Below are 22705 nucleotides of genomic sequence, written 5' to 3'. Positions count from 1 at the left end.
AATTCACCAAAAGCAGCCTGAGCAAATTAATGGAAATTTTGTGGGCGCAATTTTAATCTTGATTGCAGCATTCCTTGCTATTAGTTCTTCCCAAAATGTTTCCCCTGGCATCACTTTGTTATACATACAGAGGGACACAACACTATCATGAACTGTTTTGTAGTGACTTTTATGTGTCCTCCTTCTGTGTTTTAACACTGAGTTTCTCCCATTCAGAGTTATTCTCTAACCTGATGGCCTTCTGTCCCATCAGGTTTCATGGGATCATTTCTCGCGAGCAAGCCGATGAATTGCTTGGAGGTGTAGAAGGAGCATATATTCTCAGAGAGAGCCAGCGGCAGCCTGGATGCTATACCCTAGCTCTCAGGTGAGCTTTGCTGCTTCTGTTTGCAAATTTTAAGAAGTGCTTGTTGGCCATTGGGAACGTGAAAGAATTGTGGTTAAAACAACTATATGCAAAACAGTATACTTTTAAAAATTGTCTGATGTAGACTGTAACATGTGTTAGATATTACGATCCTTTAAACTTTAAAGCATTAATTTTTGCCAACTCAATAGTTGATTTTTTGCACTTTCTGTGATAATCATAATAACAATATATTATTTATAACCCACCCATCTTGTTGGGTTTCCCCAGCCACCCTGGGCGGCTCCCAACAAAATTAAAAACACAAGAAAACATCAAACATTAAAAATTTGCCTAAACGGGGCTGCCTTCAGATGTTTTCTAAAAGTCAGATAGTTGCTTATTTCCTTGACATCTGATGGGAGAGCGTTCCACAGTGTGGGCACCACTACCGAGAAGGCCCTCTTACTGGTTCCCTGTAACCTCACTTCTCGCAGTGAGGGAACTGCCAGAAGGCCTTTGGAGCTGGACCTCAGTCTCCGGGCTGAACGATGGGGGTGGAGATGCTCCTTCAGGTATACTGGACCGAGGCCGTTTAGGGCTTTAAAGGTCAGCACTTTGAATTGTGCTGACAAATGTACTGGGAGCCAATGTAGGTCTTTCAGAACTGGTGTTATGTGTTCTCGGCCGCCACTCCCAGTCACCAGTCTAGATGCATCCGAAGGGCAGTAACAGCCACAGAGTACTCCCAAAATTATTCACATTATATCAACACCATCACCACTTAGAACTAAACTTATACCAGTTATACCTACAAGACTATATTTAACCATGAATTGTATTTAGCCATGATTTAAGAGTATCTTGGGTACAGAAAACTTACAGCGGCTAACCTGCGACACTCTGGAGGTGCAAAAGTTAGCTATCCCTGGTGCAAATGAAGAAGGCCCCCTTATTATGCTGTGAGCTCTGCATTTGCAAATAAGGGAGCCACATGCTATCTTGAGTCTCTCATCAACTTCACTTACTGATTTCTAAACCCTATTTAAGCATTAAAGTGAATTGTATGCCACAGATTGTGCAAGACTTTTGCGTTCCCCCTGGTAACTTCAAACATAGCTACATGCCACATTGACTCTGATTTGAGCCAATATTAAAGACACGGAGCTGGTTTTGATTCCTGCGTAAGAGGACACCCTACTATACCTTGGTTTACTAATGCTGTGTTGAGACTGTTTAACCACAGTTAAGAACAGCAGGGAAAGAGCAGAAAGGAAGCAGGGATTGCATTAGTCCAAAGTTCTCTTCCGAGTGCAGTTGAGGATGTTCTGCACCAGTCTATAGCACATGTTCATGCAGCCCTGGCACAAACCTGTTTCATCCTTGAGTCTGTACTCCATCCTCCACCTTTATAGCTAATGAGGAACATGCTCTTTTTATAGTCTGCATCATCTGAGAAATCAATGTTTTTAGTGTTCAAACACTAATGCAACAACTTCATTTTGTTTTAATGCAGGTTTGGTAATCAGACCTTAAACTACAGGCTTTTTTACGACGGGAAGCACTTTGTAGGGGAAAAGAGGTTCGAGTCAATCCATGATTTGGTAACAGACGGCTTGATAACACTGTACATAGAAACCAAGGCTTCTGAATATATTTCAAAAATGACGACAAACCCTATCTATGAACACATTGGATATGCCACTTTGCTTAGAGAAAAAGTATCGCGGAGACTGAGTAGATCAAAAACTGAATCAAGAAAAGCTAGCGTAACCACATGTGAAGAAAACACACCAGTTGAAAAGGTAAGGTGATTAATGAGGGAATCAATCCATATATACCGGTAGAGCTACCTTTTAAATGCTTCTGGGGCCCTCAGTCATTAAAATGCACTCAATGGCTTGTCATCAACTAACTTTTAGTCAAAGTAAACCCACTGAAATGAATGGACCTCAGTCATGGCCATTAATTTCAGTGGGTCTACTCTGTGTAAATGTTAGTTGGCTACAACCCAATGTATTTGTTTATATGTTAACATTTGAGGTGCAAGCAGAAAGCTGAAATCAGATCTATGAAATTGTTCCTCCATTGTGAATGAACTCCAGGTGATTGCATGCCCTGCCTACAATAGCTTCCCATTGTAACAACAACAACAACAACAACAACAACAATAATAATTGTATACCACCCTTGCTCCATAGATCTCAGGGTGGCTCCTTTCTACACTTAAAAAATATGTGTCCAGGTAGCATCTCCCAGATAAAACGAGTGGAAAAGAGCACCTGAGCACATACAAATATTTAAATTCAAATGAGAAGCTAGGTCTCTTGAGCTCAGTATTGTCTTCATCGATAAGCAGTACCTCTCCAGGGTTTAAGGCATAATTCCCCCTCTCCCAGTCTTACCTGGAGATGCTGGTGATTGTAACCTCCCCACCCCCCCATCAAAGGACCTGGTTTACAGTATCTGCCTAAAAGAGAATGTAGCCTTGCTATTGATTCCTGAATGTAAGAATTTGTGCTGATTGCCTGTTCACCAGATCTCAAGTTTGTTAGCCTTTAACACAAAGTTCAAATCTCTGCTTTACTATTTTGGTGAATGGGCCTGATTTTGGGGGCATGGCTTTTCTTTCTTTCCATCTTTGCTTTTCGAAGTTGTTTTTGTAGTAGCGGCATAAGCTGAGCAAACATAAAGAAATATACGGAGAAATGCAGCTAAAATCAGCTTAAAATGTGTGACAAATGATGAATATTCTTACAAGAGGTTGTGTGTGTATTTCCTGTTCCTGCAGACTGAAAAATATTTCAAACGAAACCTCTTTTCTGGTGTAAGTGCTTTTGAAGGTTATTTAATACATAATTCACATAATGTGTTTGCATCGCAATCAAGATTATGTTGTTGACCCGCTTCTGAAAAGCAGTGCCTGACTGCTGGAGGATATAATTTATTGTTTTTATTTATGATACTGTTTCAGTCCCATAAGGACATTTCTAAAGACCTTGTTCTCTGTTCAAGGCAGCAAACGTCTTAAGTTGAGCTGGCTTTCGTTTCTAGTGCAAATGACCAAGGAAGCAGAGTGAAATACACAAGAAAGCTTTATTTAATAATATTTAGAGCAACTGACATTTCAGGCTTGTGGAAACAGTAACGCAAATTAAATCAATTAACTATAAATTACTATTATTTAAGAGACACATGCCCAGAATAGAAAAGCACCTTACAAGGCTGTGATGAGCTGGTTTTTGGATTTTATTTCAGCATAGTTCAAAATCTTAGAGCTTCACTGTCAGAAAAAGGAAGGAATCATAGAAATCCAGAGTTGGAAGGGACCAAGAGGGTCATCTAGTCCAACCCCCTGCTGTGCAGGAATCTTTTTGGCCCAAAATTTCAAGTTGTCACACTTCTGACAATCAGATCACTGTAGTTTTAAACCCTGGCCAATGGATCCATGTGCGTGCCCTTATGCTATGCATGTGCTGCTTCACGCGGCAATATTTGCGTGCTCACCTGCTGAATAAATTGTGTCACCCATTATTTCTGGTACAGAGAAAAGTGGGGGACTAAATTCAGATTCTTCCACGCCATCTGCAAAAACTTTCCAACAGGTGATTTTGTGAGAACTGATGGTGCAGGACATAAACAAATTCAGCCACTGCAGACCACCCTTTTTACACAACATTGGATGCTGGAGATCAGTGTGTAATTTGAGAAAATAGTTTTCTATCCAAAAGAAACATTTCCTCCTAACTTGAGATGAAATAGGTTTCCTGCTATCAATATTCCTCCAGCCTTTAATTCAACACTACTATTCTGCTTATAAACAGAATAAATTGATGAGTAGAACTTGGGAAGTAGGATTGGGTTGTTGGTTTTCCTTGTATCCATGGCTCCATCTCCCAGTCTCCAAGCTGTGGTCCCTGAAATGTGCTAAGAAAAATGCTGCAGGGAGTTAATATATTGTTGATAGCCGTAGCAAATATATATATTTTTCTCATTGGAGTACGTTGCATTACCTTCCAGAAAAATCTAATTTGTGATGGTTGGCAAAGACCATTATTAGTATGGGAGAAAGGATTTTATCCATGCTATATAGAACTTTAACATGTTGTGACTGAAGGGGGGCAGGGGACATAAGCTATTTTGGCAGAGCAACTGCTACCCCTCAGTACCTCTTAGAAACATCCCTACTTCTAAGATACGGCATAAAATCATAGAATTATAGGGTTGGAAAATACCCGGAGGGTAATTTAGTTCAACCCCCTGCACTGCAGGAATCTTGACTAGATCATACATGACAGGTGGGCCGTCCAACCTCTGCTTAAAAATCTCAAAGGAAGGAGAGTCCACCACCTCTTGTGGGAGTCTGTGCCACTGTCAAACAGCTCTTACTATCATAAAGTTCTTCCTGATTTCCTTTCTTATAAGTTGGATCCATCGGTTTAGGTTCTAGCCCAGGGGTCGGCAAACTTACCCGGCCTTGGGCTGGTTCCTCCAGCGCTGATATCCCGGAGGGCGGGAGAGCACGCACCCATACACGCATGCACTCACTATTTCTGGCGCACTTCCGGGTTGGCGGAGCGCCGGAAAGAGCTTCTGCGCATGCGCAAGCGTCATTTCCAGTGCATTTCCAGGTTGGCAGAGCACCGGAAATAGTTTGTGTGCATGTGCACGGGCCTCCGCAGGCCTGGAATTGTGCCAGAAATGACGCTTGCACATGCGCACAAGCTATTTCCGGTGCCACGGAAGTGGGCCACTGAGCCGGTAAGAGCGTGCGGCGGGGTTGCCGCGGGCCGTATAACTGAGTCCCTCAGGCCGTATCCGGCCCGCGGGCCTTAGTTTGGCAACCCCTGTTCTAGCTTCTGGAGCAGGAGAAAACAAGCTTGCTCCATTTGGCGGCCCTTTAGATATTTGAAAATGGCTAAAATGGAGAATGTCAACAGGAGAATGCTAGGTATGCAATTAACTCACCAGTTAAAATCAGCATGACTTAAATTTTGGATTTGGCATTTTTAGAAAATCAGAATGAGGCAAATGGCCATGTCTGTTGTTGCGTATACTTGGTAAAATTAGTTATATTTGCACAATAATATCGGGAAGTTGCTTAAATAACTTTTACTCCCAACTTGGAGTAGGTAAAATAAAGTTTGTTGGTTTGTTTCAGTTATCTACGCAGATGGTTTAGAATTTCTCAACAAAAAGGTTTCTTTAAAAACGTACTGAAAGAATTAAAGCTTTACTGTTGCCCTGCAAAAAGGGCTTTCAAACATTTCAAGCACAGTTTAAGCCTCTGCAGTGATTAGGAGAGGTTAAGGTTTTTTGAAAAAAAGAAAATGAAACATGACCTTTTATTGATAGCATTTCAGAAGCCAAGAAACTACTGCAGAGGGCATTAATTTCCCTGATAGGTTTGTTAAACCATTTGTGGTATGTAGTTATTCTTCCCTGCACGAAAGGTTGACAACAGAAATTATTGAATGGCTCAGTCATTCCTGAGACTTTCGCCCTTTGGGCAGGTCAGTGGAAGGTTGTTACAGTGCCACTAACTAGGAAGGGAACGCATAACTTGGAACTGCCCGAGGAAACTGTCCACTCTCATAATACAGTTTCTTGGAAGTTGTAATTAGTAGTACTGTGCCAGAACCCATAAGAAAAATGAAATGCATATGCCAAATTAGTTGCTTTTCTTTGGGTCTTTTTCATCCGAATAATTATATAGGTCAGAAATCATCATCATAAAAGAAGAATATTTATCTGTTGTTATCCCTCAAACTAAAAAAAAACATAGGCATTCCACTCTTGCTGTATTAAAAATAGGCAATAAATGAATGTATAAATGCATGAATGTTCATAGGTAAAGGTAAAGGGACCCCTGACCATTAGGTCCAGTTGCAGACGACTCTGGGGTTCTGGCGCCCATCTCACTTTATTGGCCGAGGGAGCCGGCGCACAGCTTCCAGGTCATGTGGCCAGCATGACTAAGCCGTTTCTGGCAAACCAGAACAGCGCACGGAAATGCTGTTTACCTTCCCGCCGGAGTGGTACCTATTTATCTACTTGCACTTTGACGTGCTTTCGAACTGCTAGGTGGGCAGGAGCAGGGACCGAGCAACGGGAGCTGACCCCATCGCAGGGATTTGAACCGCCGAACTTCTGATCGGCAAGCCATAGGCTCTGTGGTTTAGACCACAGCGCCACCCGCGTCCCTTACGAATGTTCATGCAGGGTTTTAAAAAAATAACCAGGTGAATAGCCACTTTAAGAAATGGGTGGGGGCCTGCATCATTGTTCAGTTTTCTCATATGAAGGCATGTCATTGTACTGCAGCTAAATATTTGCCTATTGATTTTATATTAAGTCTGCTTCATCCAAAGGTCTTCTAGCTTCCTGCAGTAAAACAGGTTGCTAGTATACAACACACATCTGAAGGGTTTTGCCTGTTTCTTTTGAACTGAGCGTTATCATTGGAACTTGGAAATTATCCTGCATTCCCAGGAAAGTGAATACTTGCCAGTCTATTTTTATTTATTATTTTTTTGCAAAAACTGACATAATGCACATCATCATACTAAGTATAATTCATAGATTCCTGGTGAATCAGCAACGCCTTCATTGGGGCTCAAAGGCAAGTGTGAGCATGCTGTTGAACTCCCCCCCCCCCTTCTAATAAAGTCTAGCTATTCTGCCTTTAAACAAATACTGCTTTTACCTTACCAATAAAGTACAGTCGTATCTTGGAAGTTGAATGGAATCTGTTCCGGAAGTCCGTTCAACTTCCAAAATGTTCAGAAACCAAAGCACGCTTCCTGCAGCCAATCGGAAGCCGCTCCAGACATTCGGCTTCCGAAAATTGTTCGAAAACCAGAACACACACTTCTGGGTTTCGATTGTTCGGGAGCCGATTTGTTCAGGAGCCACAGCGTTTGAGATCCAAGGTACGACTGTAAAAGCAAAATGTGAAATGTCCCAAAGTAAGAATGTTGGAATAATCCTACCAGTAAAATAACAGCTTTATTGCCTGTAGGTACTTAAAGCAGTTTTTGTTAGTATCTCTGTATGTTGTTGTGCATCGACTTGATACTTTATATTATTCAGTGGTTTATAATTTTTTTATATATAAATGAATAAAGTTATGAGGAGCTATTGAGCCATATTTATTCATTTTTTAAAAATGCCATTCTGTTTTCCCATGCTCTGTGGCACATTCAAATATTGATCATAACATTTGGTCCATTCTTAGCCATTAAAAATGAGCTTTGAGTTGGACATGCTATGCAACCGTGGCTAAATTACATCAGCAGTACATGTAGCCAAAGCTCGAGCTGTAAAAATTGCATGTGGAACAGCTGCTGAAAACTTCAAAAACAATTTCCTGTTGAAGATGGTGCAGTGGCACCTCCATTTCCTGCTCAGATTTCTTCCTTTGTGCAATCACTGGAAAATATAAGGCAGCTCCGTAGGCACAAATCTATATTTGATTATCTCACCGTGTTTTCTGAGACGGAGAATATAACAATGCAGTAATCTTTCACCTATCATTGTGTCCAAGTCGTTCAGTGTGCTTTTCAAATACAGGGCTTGTAATTCTATGTACCCCTTCATGGATCACTGCCTTGTCGTGGCGAAGGGGCTTGAATTACTCAGGGAAGCTATGAGCTATGCCGTGCAGGGCCACCCAAGATGGACAGGTCATAGTGGAGAGTTTGGACCAAACGTGATCCACCTGGAGGAGGAACTGGCAACCCACTCCAGTATCCCTGCCAAGAAAACTCCAAATATGGTCTGAAGCTCAACATCAAAAAAACTAAGATCATGGCCACTGGTCCCATCACCTCCTGGCAAATAGAAGGGGAAGAAATGGAGGCAGTGAGAGATTTCACTTTCTTGGGTTCCATGATCACTGCAGATGGTGACAGCAGTCACGAAATTAGAAGACGCCTGCTTCTTGGGAGAAAAGCAATGACAAACCTAGACAGCATCTTAAAAAGCAGAGACATCACCTTGCCAACAAAGGTCCGTATAGTTAAAGCTATGGTTTTCCCAGTAGTAACGTACGGAAGTGAGAGCTGGACCATCAAGAAGGCTGATCGCCGAAGAATTGATGCTTTTGAATTATGGTGCTGGAGGAGACTCTTGAGAGTCCCATGGACTGCAAGAAGATCAAACCTATCCATTCTCAAGGAAATCGGCCCTGAGTGCTCACTAGAAGGACAGATCCTGAAGTTGAGGCTCCAGTACTTTGGCCACCTCATGAGAAGAGAAGACTCCCTGGAAAAGACCCTGATGTTGGGAAAGATGGAGGGCACAAGGAGAAGGGGACGACAAAGGATGAGATGGTTGGACAGTATTCTCGAAGCTACTAACATGAGTTTGGCCAAACTGCGGGAGGCAGTGAAGGATAGGCGTGCCTGGCGTGCTCTGGTCCATGGGGTCACGAAGAGTCGGACACGACTGAACGACTGAACAACAACAACAAAATTCTATGTAAATTGAGGTAGCTTCCTTTGCACAAGCAGACGGTTTTGAGTTATGCAGTTCAAAGAAGCCCCATTTTTGCACTCAGTTTTACTTTTTGAAAGCATTTTCTTCCATGCCACCTTCGCTCAAAGGTGCCTTACCTCATATATGCCTTGTTTTACCAGTTTGTTTGTTCTGCATATGTGAGGAGCTGATATTTTAGTGTGGCACCATCACCTTAATGCATTGGAATACCCTATTGACCCTAGGCATGTGTCCTCACCATTGCTGTTTTTCTAGAAAAAGAGTTGCCGGAACTCAGCATGAACACCTCCCTTGTTCTCTTATAATGGCAATGGCACCCACTAGAGAGGTGCCGGAACCGAGTTCTGGCAAGTTCCAGCTGGGGGGAAAAGCCCTGATCCTCACTATAATTAGATGCTTGCTGGAAACTTCTTTATTTCAGCAAGTCTCCCCAGACATATACTTTAGTTATGTATATTCATTTTTTTTTAATTTTTGCTGATTGTATCTGTTTTCTTGATAATTATTTTATGGGTACTGTTTAGAGATTTTTCTGATTAAGTGATTTATGGTTTTTCATAACTGTAATAACGCTATTGATTCAATCAGAACATGTAGCCTTTTTATTTTAAAGGCTAGGTAAAAATAGGTAGCCACCTTAACTTATAACCTGCCTTGTTACTGAATCCTTTAGGAAGGAATCAAGTAAGGCTTTCGTTTCACAAGAGTAGGTATGATTTATTGGCAGAGCTACTTGTTTCAAACACTAGATGGCAGCTTTACTTAAGAATTTTTATGGTTTTTGTTTTTAACAAAAAAGATACAGTAGCTTCATGTGTTTTTCTGGTTTGCTTATTTATTTAGTGTATTTATCCTGCCTTTTGGGATAAAACTCTCCCAAGCATCAAAGAACTACATCTCAAACAGCAAAACAAGACCAGTGCCGGCATGTTAGCTTCAGAAATAAAGCAGATAACAATATGTGGTTTATTGCAAGGTCACATGGTTCAGTATCAATCCTCTGAGAAGTTTGTCTACAGATACCCTTGCCCTGTTTAGTCTCCAACATGGGTGCAAATTAATATTACATGTTTACATTTACATATTTAAATGTCTGTGAAGGGTGCATTTATCTGGCAAGGCTTTAACCCGGGCAGTGTATGCAAGCAAGAGGAAATATTATTTCTGGGAATAATTGCTGTAGAAACCTTTTCATTTATTTTTTTTTGCATACATTGTTAGTTACATAAACTGCTTGGACAACAGGCTTGTTTTAAAAGTATTGGTGTTTTAAAAGGGCTTGTTAAATAGTAAGCACATTCTCTTTGGGGAAAAAAAGCCTAAATTGTTCCGTTTACTGAGGGTGCTTAATATATTAAATGGGCTATTCAGATATCGCAGATATGGGTTGTTCCCAAGTTGTTGTTTTTTTAAAAAAATAAAAAAATACTTACCAGGTTTTTCCTACTTGGATATACCCCAGTTCTATGAAAGAGGACAAAATAACCATCTTAATGTTAAGATGGAATTTTTAGACAAGATAGTATTGTCACACAAAATGGACTAATGTACACACCCTACTTTTACAGGGAGGCACTTTCCCATCTCCCCCCCCCCCTTTTCACCGGCAGTTGCAGCCTAATTCTGTGCATGTTTACTCAAAAGCAAATCTCACCCAGCTCAGTGGGGCTTAGCCTCAGGTCAGTTGTGCATAGGATCACAGCCTGAAAGCCATTTCCGGTGCAACATTGAGCAAGCATGGTGTGGCTCCTGGATCAATTCCTGTGAGACCCGCGTGCCCTTACTGCTAGATAAAAACGATCCTGTGAGCTGAGGCTTGATCCTTGGAAGAGTGCAGTGTTTGAAGATCTGTCTGTGCACAGCATAGATTCATGACCCAATTGGACAAAACATGTTCACTGTCTGTAGCGGGATTCATTTCAGTAGCAGACCTGAGGCTGATAAAATAAATAAATTCTAATCACAACCTTAAAGACGAGTGCTGGAGGCCCTCAGATTTGCTAAGCCGGTCCTTAATGGCAGTTGGTAATTGAATAGAAAAGTGGGGCTTGTAAGCAATCATCCTACCCCCCTCCCTTCTCCCCCCCCCTTTTTTTGCTTTTACTGTTTCTGCCTCTCTATCAGCAACAACATGTGCCTCTGAAAGTGGCTGTCAGCCTTCCAATCCCATCTGCCAAGCTGTCTGTTGCCAGGCTTCCTCTTCAGCTCCCAGGTTGCTGCGTCCTGTCTTGTTTTGCTGTTTACACACAACCCCCCTGCTCTCTTCAGAGTCACCTCTCAAACCTCAAGTTGTATTTCCTGCCCAGATACGGGTGATCATTATGAAGTCGTCGCCCTTGGATTTTCAGCTGAATCAGGGAACTTTTCCGCTAGGTTTATTTTTTAAAAAACCAGGGTGGATAGCGGCTACGATCTCGTACAGTCGGTATTCTGTATGAGTATGTTTGCGTTTTTATTCTAGATCTCTGATTCACATTGGCAAACGCTGGAGCTTTGTGTTGCTCTTTCCCATCTGTTTCTAAACAGGGTAATAATATATCTTACTAATTTGCTTCCAGGGTTAGGAGATGATGGTCATTTTAAAAACAACACGTGTATCTTTACATGGGTTCAAACTAACCATGTGAAGTATTTTGTGTAGGCTTCGTTTATTATGTGGATGTGACACTGTTTATTTTATTGCTTCCAATGCTGCGAAGAAAGGCAGTTGTTGCCCCATTTTACAAAACAGTGAATTGAAACGGAGAGGTTCTGGCTTTCCAGGGTAAAAATCTAGTCATTCAAACAAGGCGTTGAATGTTGTTTCCTTATACATAGGAACTGGATCCTCTTTTGAGACATTTGAAACAGGCTTCATATAATGCCGGCTACAAAAGTGTTGACAAAATATTTTCTTTGTCATCAAACATTATGATCATTTTTTTTCAGGTGCCCTGTGTGGTACCATTCAGTAGGGTGCCACTATAGAAAAGTAATATAAATACCCTGAAAAGATATATAGGAATATGTGTATTTTTTTAATGAATCAAAAGTGGGGGTAGGGATATAAATTAACTTTCATGTACGCTAACCGTGACACCAGGCCCAGGGGCTTAGTTTACCCCTGGCACTCTCCTCAGTCAGCACCACTCACTCCTCATGCTTCACACCATCTTTGATGGTGATTTTGGTCTGGCCAGAATGTTTCTCTGAACTTTGATAATACCTTTAGTTTTCCTGCACAGAGGATAAAGGTGTGTGTGTGTGTAAACTAGCCTATTGTACAAAAACATTTATATTGATTGCTCCACCCATGTTTCTCTCTGCCCACCTACCCACCAGTGGCATGGGTCTCCCAGAAGGGAATGCAGCCTTCTGAGAAATGTTCCCCACCCCTAATATTAAAAAAGGACCCCTGGACGGTTAAGTCCACTCAAAGGCAACTATGGGGTTGTGGCGCTCATCTCACTTTCAGGCCGAAGGAGCCGGCGTTTGTCCACAGACATCTTTCTGGGCCATGTGTCCAGCAGGACTAAACCGCTTCTGGTGCAACGGGACACCGTGACAGAAACCAGAGCGCACGGAAAAGCTGTTTACCTTCCCACCGCAGTGGTACCTATTTATCTACACGTACTGGCATGCTTTCGAACTGCTAGGTTGGCAGGAGCTGGGATAGACCAACGGGAACTCACCCTGCTGTAGTTGGCCCTCAGTGCTGGACCTCAGTGTCCGGGCTGAACAATGGAGGTGGAGGCGCTCCTTCAGGTATACTGGGCCAAGGCTGTTTAGAGCTTTAAAGATTAGCACCAACACTTTGTATTGTGCTCAGAAATGTTAGAGAGCTGGACTAGAACTAAACAGGTTCAAATTCCTACTCAGCCACGAAGCTCACTGGGTGACCTTGCACCAGTCAACACCTCTCAGCTAACCTACTTTACAGACAAAACAAAATAAAAAATAAAAAAAATTCCTTCCAGTAGCACCTTAGAGACCAACTAAGTTTGTTCTTGGTGTGAGCTTTCGTGTGCATGCACACTTCTTCAGATACTATGGCAGACCAACACAGCCACCTACCTGTAACTGCAAGTTACTACAGAGTAGTAACTACAGAGTGGTTGTGAGGAAAATTTTCTCCCTGCCTGAGCTCCATGGAGGAAGGGCAGGGCTTTAAAATGCAATAATAAACTTAAGAACCTTTAATAAATAAAATAACCCTGGCTATGTCTGCCTGTCGGTCTAGAACTCAACTACCCGGTCGCAGAAGCAGAAGCTAGCACAAGGACCCCTGCTTGTGCAAAAGGGCTTTCCCCATCTAGTTCCTCCTTCCATGCACCCCCATGGACACCCCCAATCCTATCTGGACCGCCAAGAGAACCGCCAGAACAGCACACGGGAGGAGAGGAGAGATGATTCCACTGGGCCCATCAATTGACGGGATGATCTCCTTAGCACAACGTCGAATTCCAACCCCGCTTTGTGCTTTATGCTCAGGAGCACCACTGAAAACACTTTACATAGCCCTTGGTTTTAATTTGTGACAATACTGAATTGATCACATTAGGAGAAAGCCATAAGCCTTCGCTGCCCCTGCCCCTGCCCCCACTTCTCTGCAGGTCCAGGTTTCCTAGTTTGTCTTACGCCGCTGCACTGTTGAAAGTGATTATTTTCCCAGCTGGACTGGAAAGCTGCAACAAAGAAAGAACCGCAAGAGGGAAGGATTTGAATTGTGACAGTGGAGTAACATCTGCTCTCTCTTTCATGGCCCTCTCCACTTTGAAATCATAATGCCTGCTCATTGCATTCACATGGCTTGTGTGCTTTTAATGATATAGATGTATGAAAAGAGATTGGGAGATCTCCAGCTGTTAACAATGACTCCGGGTTGTTGTTGTTTTTTTTAAAAAAACAACACTTTGGGGTAGAAGCAAAGCAGGCATCTCCCTTTGATTTCATATTAATCTGATTAATACACTTTCCTAATTCCATCTGTTCTTTGATGTGTATTGCAAGGAAGCCGAGTGCCCATAGAACCAAGCCAAGAATGGTATTTTTAGCATAAGAGTTCCCTTGGAGAGTAGACTAGATCATACCATGCACACTTATAATCTGGGCTAGTACAATTTACAATTAGACAAGTATTTACAGAATTACAGTGGGGTTTTTTAATTTTGTTTTGGGTTTGTTTTGTATTTTTAATGCACCTTCCCTTTTTAATTTTCTCCCACTTTATCTTGTTTAACTGAAATATTTTCCATTAAAAAAATTAAAAAATGACTACTGCTGGTAGACAGACATTTGTAGTAGTGCTTGATATGTAAGCAATTCCCGCCCGCTCCCCTCCCCACAAAAGAAATAACAGTGAAGGCTTGCTAAGGATATGGGGGGGGGGGAAGCTTTCCCAAAGAAGCTTGTGGGCAGCCTAGCACAGGAATAACTGCTTGTAAGTTCAGTGGGACTTGCTATATTTTGCAGCTTCAGTTAGGAACTTGGAATGATGTTTAAACAATAAAGAGTCCTAAATTAATGCAAGGGAGATTACACTCTGGTCCATTGAAAACAACTGAAATGCAATTACTTTTTTCCATAGCAGCAGGAGCTTCCCCTCAGTGTTTTCATTTGGATATGTAATGAATCAGTCTTATAGGCTGACATATGATTCCCAGAATGTCGAGAAGAAGGCATGACGTGCCAGGCAGGGGCGGAGTCACCCCCCTTGGGGCGGGGCATCCTGATGTTGTGTTGTGACGTCACGACGCAACGTCAGGACCGAGTGCGCACTCCATCGCTGGGCCCCCGCCGCTGCTGCCGCTTCCGCGGCGATGTTGCGAGCCCTCTGAGGGGGCAGCTGCCGATCACGCACGGCAGCTGCCCCCAAGCCGCCTTTTCACTCAGAGGGCTCGCAACGTTGCTGCAGAAGCGGCAGCGCCGGCCCAGACGCAGTGTGCACGTGCGAAATGTCGCGCATGCGCACGGGCGCTTCTGCTTCCACGGCAGCTCGTGCAGCAGGGGAGGGCGGCCCCATAGCGGTGCTGGCAGGCGGGCCCTGCACGAGCCGTGGGGCGGAGCAGCCTCGCTCCACAGCTTGCTCGGGGGCCGCCGGCGGGGCAGGGCGGCCCAAATGTCACCCCCCCTCCCCTGGAACCCAGGGCGGACCACCCCCCGCCCCCCCCCAGCGACACCCCTGGTGCACTGCATCAGCGCAGGGCCATACTCAGTAGCATGAAAAGACCCGACACGATATTGCTGCCAAGGCAGACCCACTTAGGTCGGCTGTAACAGTCAGAACTGCCCTGCACAGAGCACTAATTGAAAAGATGTGGGTGGCTTATCAGCAATTTATTTAAGTCAAAAGCGACTATGGGGTTGCGGCGCTCATCTCACATGCAGGCCAAGGAAGCCGGAGTTTGTCCGCAGACAGCTTTCTGTGTCACGTGGCCAGCATGACTAAACCACTTCTGTCACGATGGAACGATGGAAACCAGAGCACATGGAAACACTGTTTACCTTCCCACCACAGTGGTACCTATTGATCTACTTGTACTGGCATGCTTTCGAACTGCTAGGTTGGCAGGAGCTGGGACAAAGCAATGGGAGCTCACCCCGTTGCAGGGATTCGAACCTCCGACCTTCTGATCGGCAAGCCGAAGAGGCTCAGTGGTTTAGACCACAGCACCACCCGCATCCCAGCAATTCATTTACACAGCATCCGAAGGGCTGGTCAGGCAAGTAAGGTAAACCCAGTAGCCCAAACTTGCTGGCCATTCTTCAGCGAGCAGGTTGTACATGCTCATTCTGACTGGTCAGAGGGCATTACTTGCACTTTATTGCATTTGCAAGGAATTATTCTGATGTAGTGGTGCAACCCACTGTTAAAGTTGCTAAAGTAGTTGTGTAGGATTGGCTTGCAAAGGGCTGGCACTCATTTATCAAATGCTTCAAAAAATGGCCTGCTTGTTACAGATTCATATGCAAAGAACATAACAGTTTTACTGCAGCAGTAAGAGAAAGTGTTCATGTAATCGCTATCACTTTTTTGGAAAAACAAATTCGCTTAGACAGAATTAAGTATTTGAGGTAATATATGTATGATTTTAAAAATCTTGCCTCTTTCCCTCATAACATTCTCTGTGAAGTTGAAAAGTCTGCCACTGCTGCTCTGAGGCATACTATTCCCCGCCCCTGCCCGAAACATGTAATTGCATATGAAATATGGTAATCTCAATTGTTTCTTTCCATTAAAGAAAAGGCAGTGAAAATCAGTAACAAATACATGAAAGTATTTGAATGTCTTTTTTATTTAAAAAAAAAAACACGCCACTGTATTTTTCATGAGCTATTTGCATGTCATTACTCCACTTATTGTTCAGTTAATAATGAACTTTTTGAAGTAGAAAACACTAACAAATATTGCACCAATTTTACAATAGCCTGCGTGAGACCATGGGACATTTTGGATTAGCTATGCATCATGGGTAATCCAACTTTATCTTTCTGTTGTTGTGGTGAGTTCGCGGTTCATTGTGCTTTAAAATACTTCTCTTGGTCTTAATTTCATTTTTTGCTTTATCTTAATTTAGTTGCTGAAAATAGATGACAAAAGCTTTTATGGAATTAGGGCTGGCAACTGAAGAGGGATCTGTCCAAATGGCTGACAGGTCTTTAGGTTCCAATACATTAAAAAAAAAAGGAGCCGTGAACAGAAAGGATTTGAATCCCACACTTGAGTACAAATTCACACAATAACCACAGCCTGAATCTTTGTTTTATTATTTTTTATCCCCGTGGCCTTTTTTATTTTCTTACAATACAATATGAGCCATTGAGTGAACATGGGCCTTATAATGTTCATTTACATAACATATTTTCATTTTACCGCTAGCGAAAATTGCTCTGTAGCACATTGGTATGTCACACTGATTTCCACCCTTAATTGTTCGCTCACAAAGCAGCCGCTCAAGTCATTTATCCTCTTAATACAGCAGCTGAAAGCCAGACAGCAGTACAACTTGGTTCAAAGTCCGTTGAAGTCAACTGAGAGGTTCCTTTTAATTTCAGTGGGCTTTGTGTCAGCTCTTCAATTCTGCATACAATTCTGTGACCAAAGCAAAACTGCCCAAGATTTGAAAAGGCTTGCAGTGTTCACTATTTATAAGTAAATATACATTGCACTAAATCCTCTTGTACAGCAGCTGCATCGGCAAAGAGTCCGAAGCTCTCAGAATAGCGTTTTCCCTGTATACAATATTGTAAGAAGAAATAGCATCATGCTGCAGTTCACATGGCTGCCAATAGGCGGCCCCGCCAACAGCAGCATGGCAACACAACAGCAGGCAGCAGGTGAGTGGGCAAGCGGCATTGGGCAGTTGCCTAGACAAGCTGCAGTGGACCAGCCGGGACAGCAACCATGCCACTTTGCTACCGCTGCACACCTGTTGCAGACAACGCTAAGGAGAAAGAAGACGACAACAAAGCAGCCTGGGCAGGTGGGCAGTCTTGGGGTGAGGAGGAGGAGGTAACCAGAGGCAGGTGAGCAGGTGGACCAGCACAGGATGGCCTTTGCAAGCCTTCCTGCTCTTGCCTTATCGCTGCCTCTGGTTGCTTCCGGAGATGGGGCACCAGCAATGGGTCTGACACAGCAAGTGGGTCAGGTGGGTGGCCGAGGCAAGCCTTTCCATGCCCCTTCGCTTCATCTGCTGCCAGAAGAAAGGATGCATTTTCAAATACGCACTTCCTTCTGTTGGTAGCATAGGAAGTGGAATGTGGGGAAGACTTTCTTCTCCATCACTAGTGGAAGCAGCAACAGGGAAGATACTGGGATTGGGGGGAGCAGGATTTTGAGCCAAACTGTGAGGGGTGGGGGTAGGGGTGGGCAACAAGATGTGGGAGGCAGCCTGGGATGGTGGAGTTGACGGAGCATTTGAGCAGGGCTGGCCCAATACATTTTGGCACTTCAGTCAAACCATAAAATGGTGCTCACCAGATCAGGAACAGGGTGGTGTGAAGATTGGGAACAAGGAGGGGGATCAAATCAACCTGACCCTTGGTGGAAGTGGGAGACAAAGGCTGTCATGAGGAGGGGAAATTCATTCGCTCTGAATCATGCGATGTATAGAAATAGAGCTCTCACAATCTATTTGTTTTGACCCTTTGGAGCTCACCATGATAAGTTATTCATGCAATAAGTAGCTGTTGAAAAATAATAATAATAATAATCCTAGATTTTTCCCCTAGTTCCATTAATCTGTGGGGGAATGCAGGATTTTTGATAGAATGGACTCAAATGACTTGTGTTTAGACCCCAGTCTACATGGACCATTCATTGCATAACGTTATCACAGCAGACAGGAAATGTTTCGGATCAGAGTGTCTGATGAATGAGGTAATGCTGAAATTGGCAGACTTCAGTAATTCGGTTTGATTTCTGTCTTGATGTTTCCAGAGTGCTCTTCTCTCTCTCTCTTTTGGCTTTCTTTCTTTATGACTTCATTAACCTGCTTCTTCTTGGGACGGTACTTCAAACTTCTTTCCCTTTTATAGCTCAATATTTTAGCTGTTTCATTCCAGCTTATCTCTACTGTTTATGGTCCTTTCCCTTTTCACATGCAGCCAAGCTTGAGATATTCTGGTGATATAATGACGGAACACAGGAAACTGGTTTGGCAAAAGGGGCTGGCCAAGCCAGAGTTTTTAAATTATAGCCTCTGGGGAAAGAATAGCTTCTCGGATTCAACCATTTGAAAATATACATGTTTTAAAAGAACAAGGTTTCCCTGCATGGAAAAGTCTTTGTAATGCATATAAAACAGGCACATGAAACAGAAATTATATGCATTTGCCATATAAAGTTATTAAGGGGGAAAGAGTATTGGTCTTACTGATATTTATCTTTGCAAACTTGACCTTAAAAAAACCAAAGTCTTCTGTATTCAGTGCTTTCTGACATTGCACGACTGCTGTTTTGCTGTCACTTCATCCAAGCCACACATAATCTGCCACACCATGGTGGCAGTGAGAAGCCTGTCCTTTTTCTTTTCACAATGTCTGTGATAGTTTAAAATTTACACGAGGAGCATCCTTTATACCAGCCAGACTTTTTATTCATCTATTTTCTCCTCTTGATGGGCAGCAGCTCTCTGGAGTCTCAAGCCCTAGTAACCTCCAGGTTGGATTACTGCAAAGTCTCTTATGTGGAGCTCCACTAACGCAGCGATGTATAGCTGGGAGGAATAATTTTGGATACGATTTTCAATATCCCTATCAAGCTACAAGAGGATTTGAGGCAATTGCCTTGCCAGCCATGCTATCTATACATCTGATCTTAATTTGCATCTTGATAGTGTGATCAATTTATGAAAGCCAGTAATTACATTCTCCAGGAAAAGTGTGGTAACAACCACCTGCACTCTCACACTCCATAGGTAAAAAAAAACCTTTCCCCTTTCTGAAATAATGTGAAGTTTTACATAAACATACAAAGGATACCTTTGTCAAGGAAGGCTGGGATTGTCACAGCCGCCGGAAACCCATGATACCGACAAATTTAGGAAATTTGTGACAAATACGAAAGATTACTCTTCTTTGGAATTTGGATGCCTGCATTATGAAAACTACGTGGAGGGATATTTTTGGAGATCAATCTAATGCTTCTGAAGGGTTGGCCCATTCCCTCCATCATTAGCCTTCCTAAATTATGCATTTATGAAAAAGCCTCGCATTTGTTAATTTCACTTTCCCCTTACATCATTTATATTTTGGCTGCTAAACTATATTAATTATTAAAAACACATTACTTCTCATCATTTATACTCTTATTCCATGGCATTTCATTATTCAATGGTGTGGAGGGTTTTTTTTGTTTGTTTCAGCTACAAAATTAACTGCATAAGAGTTGTTACAGCAAAAAGGGTAAAGTAAAGGAATCCAAAGTAGAAACTGACCAATCATATGTAATCTTTTGCCAGTATTTTGGGGCAGCCAAGGCCACAATGGAAGTGACTGCTTTGTTTGAAAGCAAAAATTGATTTTAATTTGGCCGGCTGTCGTGCTCCTTCAGTAGCAGTCACACACACACACACACACACACACATATATATATATATGTATATACACACACACATACATACTCTTCTACCTCACTGCCACAAAAGCAAAATCTTCTTGTATCAGAGAGCCTTTACTGAAATGTTAGCAGTAAAGCCTTGTGCACATCTAGAAAAATCAGATAAATAATTCTCCAGCCTGAGGTGAAACTGCACTATGGAACAGTTTTAACATTTGCCAGTAAAGGAAGATAACACTGAACAAGGATATGCATCTCACTGTCAGACATGATGCCAATTTAGCAGCTGATGCAATGGAACCTAGCAAATAATCTGGAAAAAAAAATTGATATAATTGAACCTGCTGAGCTATTCTTTTGAGACTCAATGGGCAGTCTGAGAGAATCCTAATGGAAGTGTTCATGAAAAAAATATCTGTAGAAGCTCACTTTTGGCCATATGTATGAGTTTGAATCGATAATGAAAGAAACGTGCTCATACTCTCATCTCTGTGGGAAGTGCCTTCGTTTCAGTGGTACCGATTCACATGACAAGGAACTAAACCGATCTGGTCCCCTTTTTTGTGCTTCCTTACCATTTCCCCTCTTCCCTTCCCAGGACAAGAGAAGGTCTTTCTTTTGGCTTGTGCCCAATTTATGCAGCTTCAGAAACTCAACTTCAGATAATCTATCTGATACCATCGAGACACCAGCACCTGAAAGGAAAATCTCTGCTTTCCATCTCAACACGGAAGATACTACAAAGAATCACAGCAAAGGGGCAAATGAGGGTCCCTGGGCTAAAATTTGCAATGTTTTCAAAATTTAGGGTTTAGGCTTCAGGTTTGTCACTTCAGGTTCACCCGGGGAGGGGGGTGGGTGTTACCAGAGTAATAATCCTAAAAACGTTTAGGAATGAAGATAACAAAAATCCTGGGTATCTTTTATACAGAGAGATATGAATGAATAAGTTTCATTTTGCCAAAACTGCATTGCTGATGATCAATCAGTTCCAGAAGCAATTCTAGCAAAGCATCTGCACCTTTTAGTTTTCATGTAAAATATATGTAAAGTACAGTACTTTGGAAGTTGAACGGAATCCATTCCAGAAGTCCGTTCAACTTCCAAAATGTTTGGAAACCAAAGGGCGGCTTCTGGTTGGCTGTAGGAGCTTCCTGCAGCCAGTCAGAAGCCGCTGAAGCCCCGTCAGATGTTCGGGTTCCAAAGAACGTTCACAAACCGGAACACTCATTTCCGGGTTTGCAGCGTTCGGGAGCCAAAACGTTCGAGTACCAAGGCATTCACGATCCAAGGTATGACTGGATTTTTTACATACTGGGTTGAGTGAATGCACCTTCCCATCCCAATCATTGGTGCACCCATTCCTCCTCCAAGGCCACTGGGTGTCTAAATATGGGCTTAAACTTCCATAGGGTGTATGTTCATGCAACCAATATCCCAGATAAGATTGAGGAATTGACTGAGTCTATACGTATTGGTATTTTGCAAACACCTGTAGCCTATTTAAATGTTCACCCTGCCAGTCAAAGCGGGGACCCCCCCCCATATTGAAATGGAATTTTTTTTGCAATCCTTAAAGGTAAAGGTAAAGGGACCCCTCACAATTAAGTCCAGTCGTGAACGACTCGGGGGTTGTGGCCCTCATCTTGCTTTACAGGCCAAGGGAGCTGGCATTTGTCCGCTTCTGCAGACAGTTTTTCCGGGTCATGTGGCCAGCATGACTAAGCTGCTTTTGGCGAAACTAGAGCAGTGCATGGAAACGTCATTTACCTTCCCGCAGGAGCGGTACCTATTTATCTACTTGCACTTTGACATGCTTTTGAACTGCTAGGTTGGCAGGAGCTGGGACCGAACAACGGGAGCTCACCCCGTCACAACAGGGATTCGAACTGCCAACCTTCTGATCAGCAAGCCCTAGGCTCAGTAGTTTAACCCACAGCACCTCCCACGTTCCTTGCAATCCTTACCCAAGAATAGCAGGAAAATTAAGCGCTTATTCTGATGAAATATATTGCAATCTGTGCTTCACAAAATCGAAAACTTCAAATGCATTTTTCAAGTATCTTTTCAAGCACTGTGCTAAAATGCATGGGGCTTGGTCTGCACAGTTAATCCCTTTCTTGCTCCCTCATTGAATAAAGAAGAAGGCAGCTGCTGTGACAAGAAAATGTGTCTTTCGTGTAAGAGAATGCTTTTAAAATGTCATTTCATTACTGAAATATTAAGTGTTATGCTTGCACAGGGCTTCACTTTTTTTATTTTTTTTAAAAAACAAACACAAATGCTGGTCAATAATATGAGCTAAACGTCCAATGGAGTTGGAAAGCGAACAGCTGTTCTGTATTGATTTCCCCTTCCCCATTTCTCCGCTGAATGACTAGAACATCAGTACAGCAGAGCCATTTCATTCGCTGCAGGAGGTCTATCAAAGAATGAGCCGGCATAAATTAGGTGGAAGATTCCCAATCTAGCAGTCTTCATTTATAAACAAAACGCCCCTGGTGGAATAGGTATACTGTGGAATAAATTGTGTTCGGAACCTCTTTTGTTGTGGACACAGTTCACTGCAAGGCTGTGCGTTTCTCCCTTCTCGAGCAGCACAATTGGTACTGAGCAAATAATCCAGAACCCTAACTCTGGTCATATTCCATTGGTTTCCTTTAGTTTAAACTGGGGACCACGATTCACATAAAGTTGCATAAGTAAAGCTGGAATCCTATGCACGCCACTGAATACAGCTGGGCCTACTTCTGAGTAGACACATTGAAATCCCCTTGATTTTAATGGAAAGGATAAACATATGCAGGCACATCTCATTTTAC

The 22705-nt window shown here is 42.8% G+C and overlaps 1 protein-coding gene across 1 annotated transcript; it reads left to right on the top strand.

Annotated features, from left to right (window-relative positions):
* Positions 1 to 233: 233 nt before the first annotated feature.
* Positions 234 to 20742, top strand: LOC117055964 (beta-chimaerin-like). Its single transcript, XM_033165932.1, has 3 exons — positions 234 to 367; positions 1863 to 2151; positions 20482 to 20742. Exons 1-3 carry the CDS (start codon positions 234 to 236, stop codon positions 20689 to 20691), a joined length of 633 nt encoding a protein of 210 aa, XP_033021823.1. The 3' UTR covers positions 20692 to 20742.
* Positions 20743 to 22705: the final 1963 nt, after the last annotated feature.

This window comes from Lacerta agilis, chromosome 12, assembly GCF_009819535.1.
Source record: "Lacerta agilis isolate rLacAgi1 chromosome 12, rLacAgi1.pri, whole genome shotgun sequence".
NCBI lineage: Eukaryota > Metazoa > Chordata > Lepidosauria > Squamata > Lacertidae > Lacerta > Lacerta agilis.
This window is presented reverse-complemented; position numbering and strand designations above follow the sequence as displayed.

Excerpts from the sequence above, each read along its gene's own strand:
- LOC117055964 (XM_033165932.1), top strand. The coding sequence starts at position 234 with ATGGCCTTCTGTCCCATCAGGTTTCATGGGATCATTTCTCGCGAGCAA. Across the intron at positions 368-1,862 it reads TGCTATACCCTAGCTCTCAG|GTTTGGTAATCAGACCTTAA; the intron begins GTGAGCTTTGCT and ends GTTTTAATGCAG. Across the intron at positions 2,152-20,481 it reads AAAACACACCAGTTGAAAAG|GACAAGAGAAGGTCTTTCTT; the intron begins GTAAGGTGATTA and ends TTCCCTTCCCAG.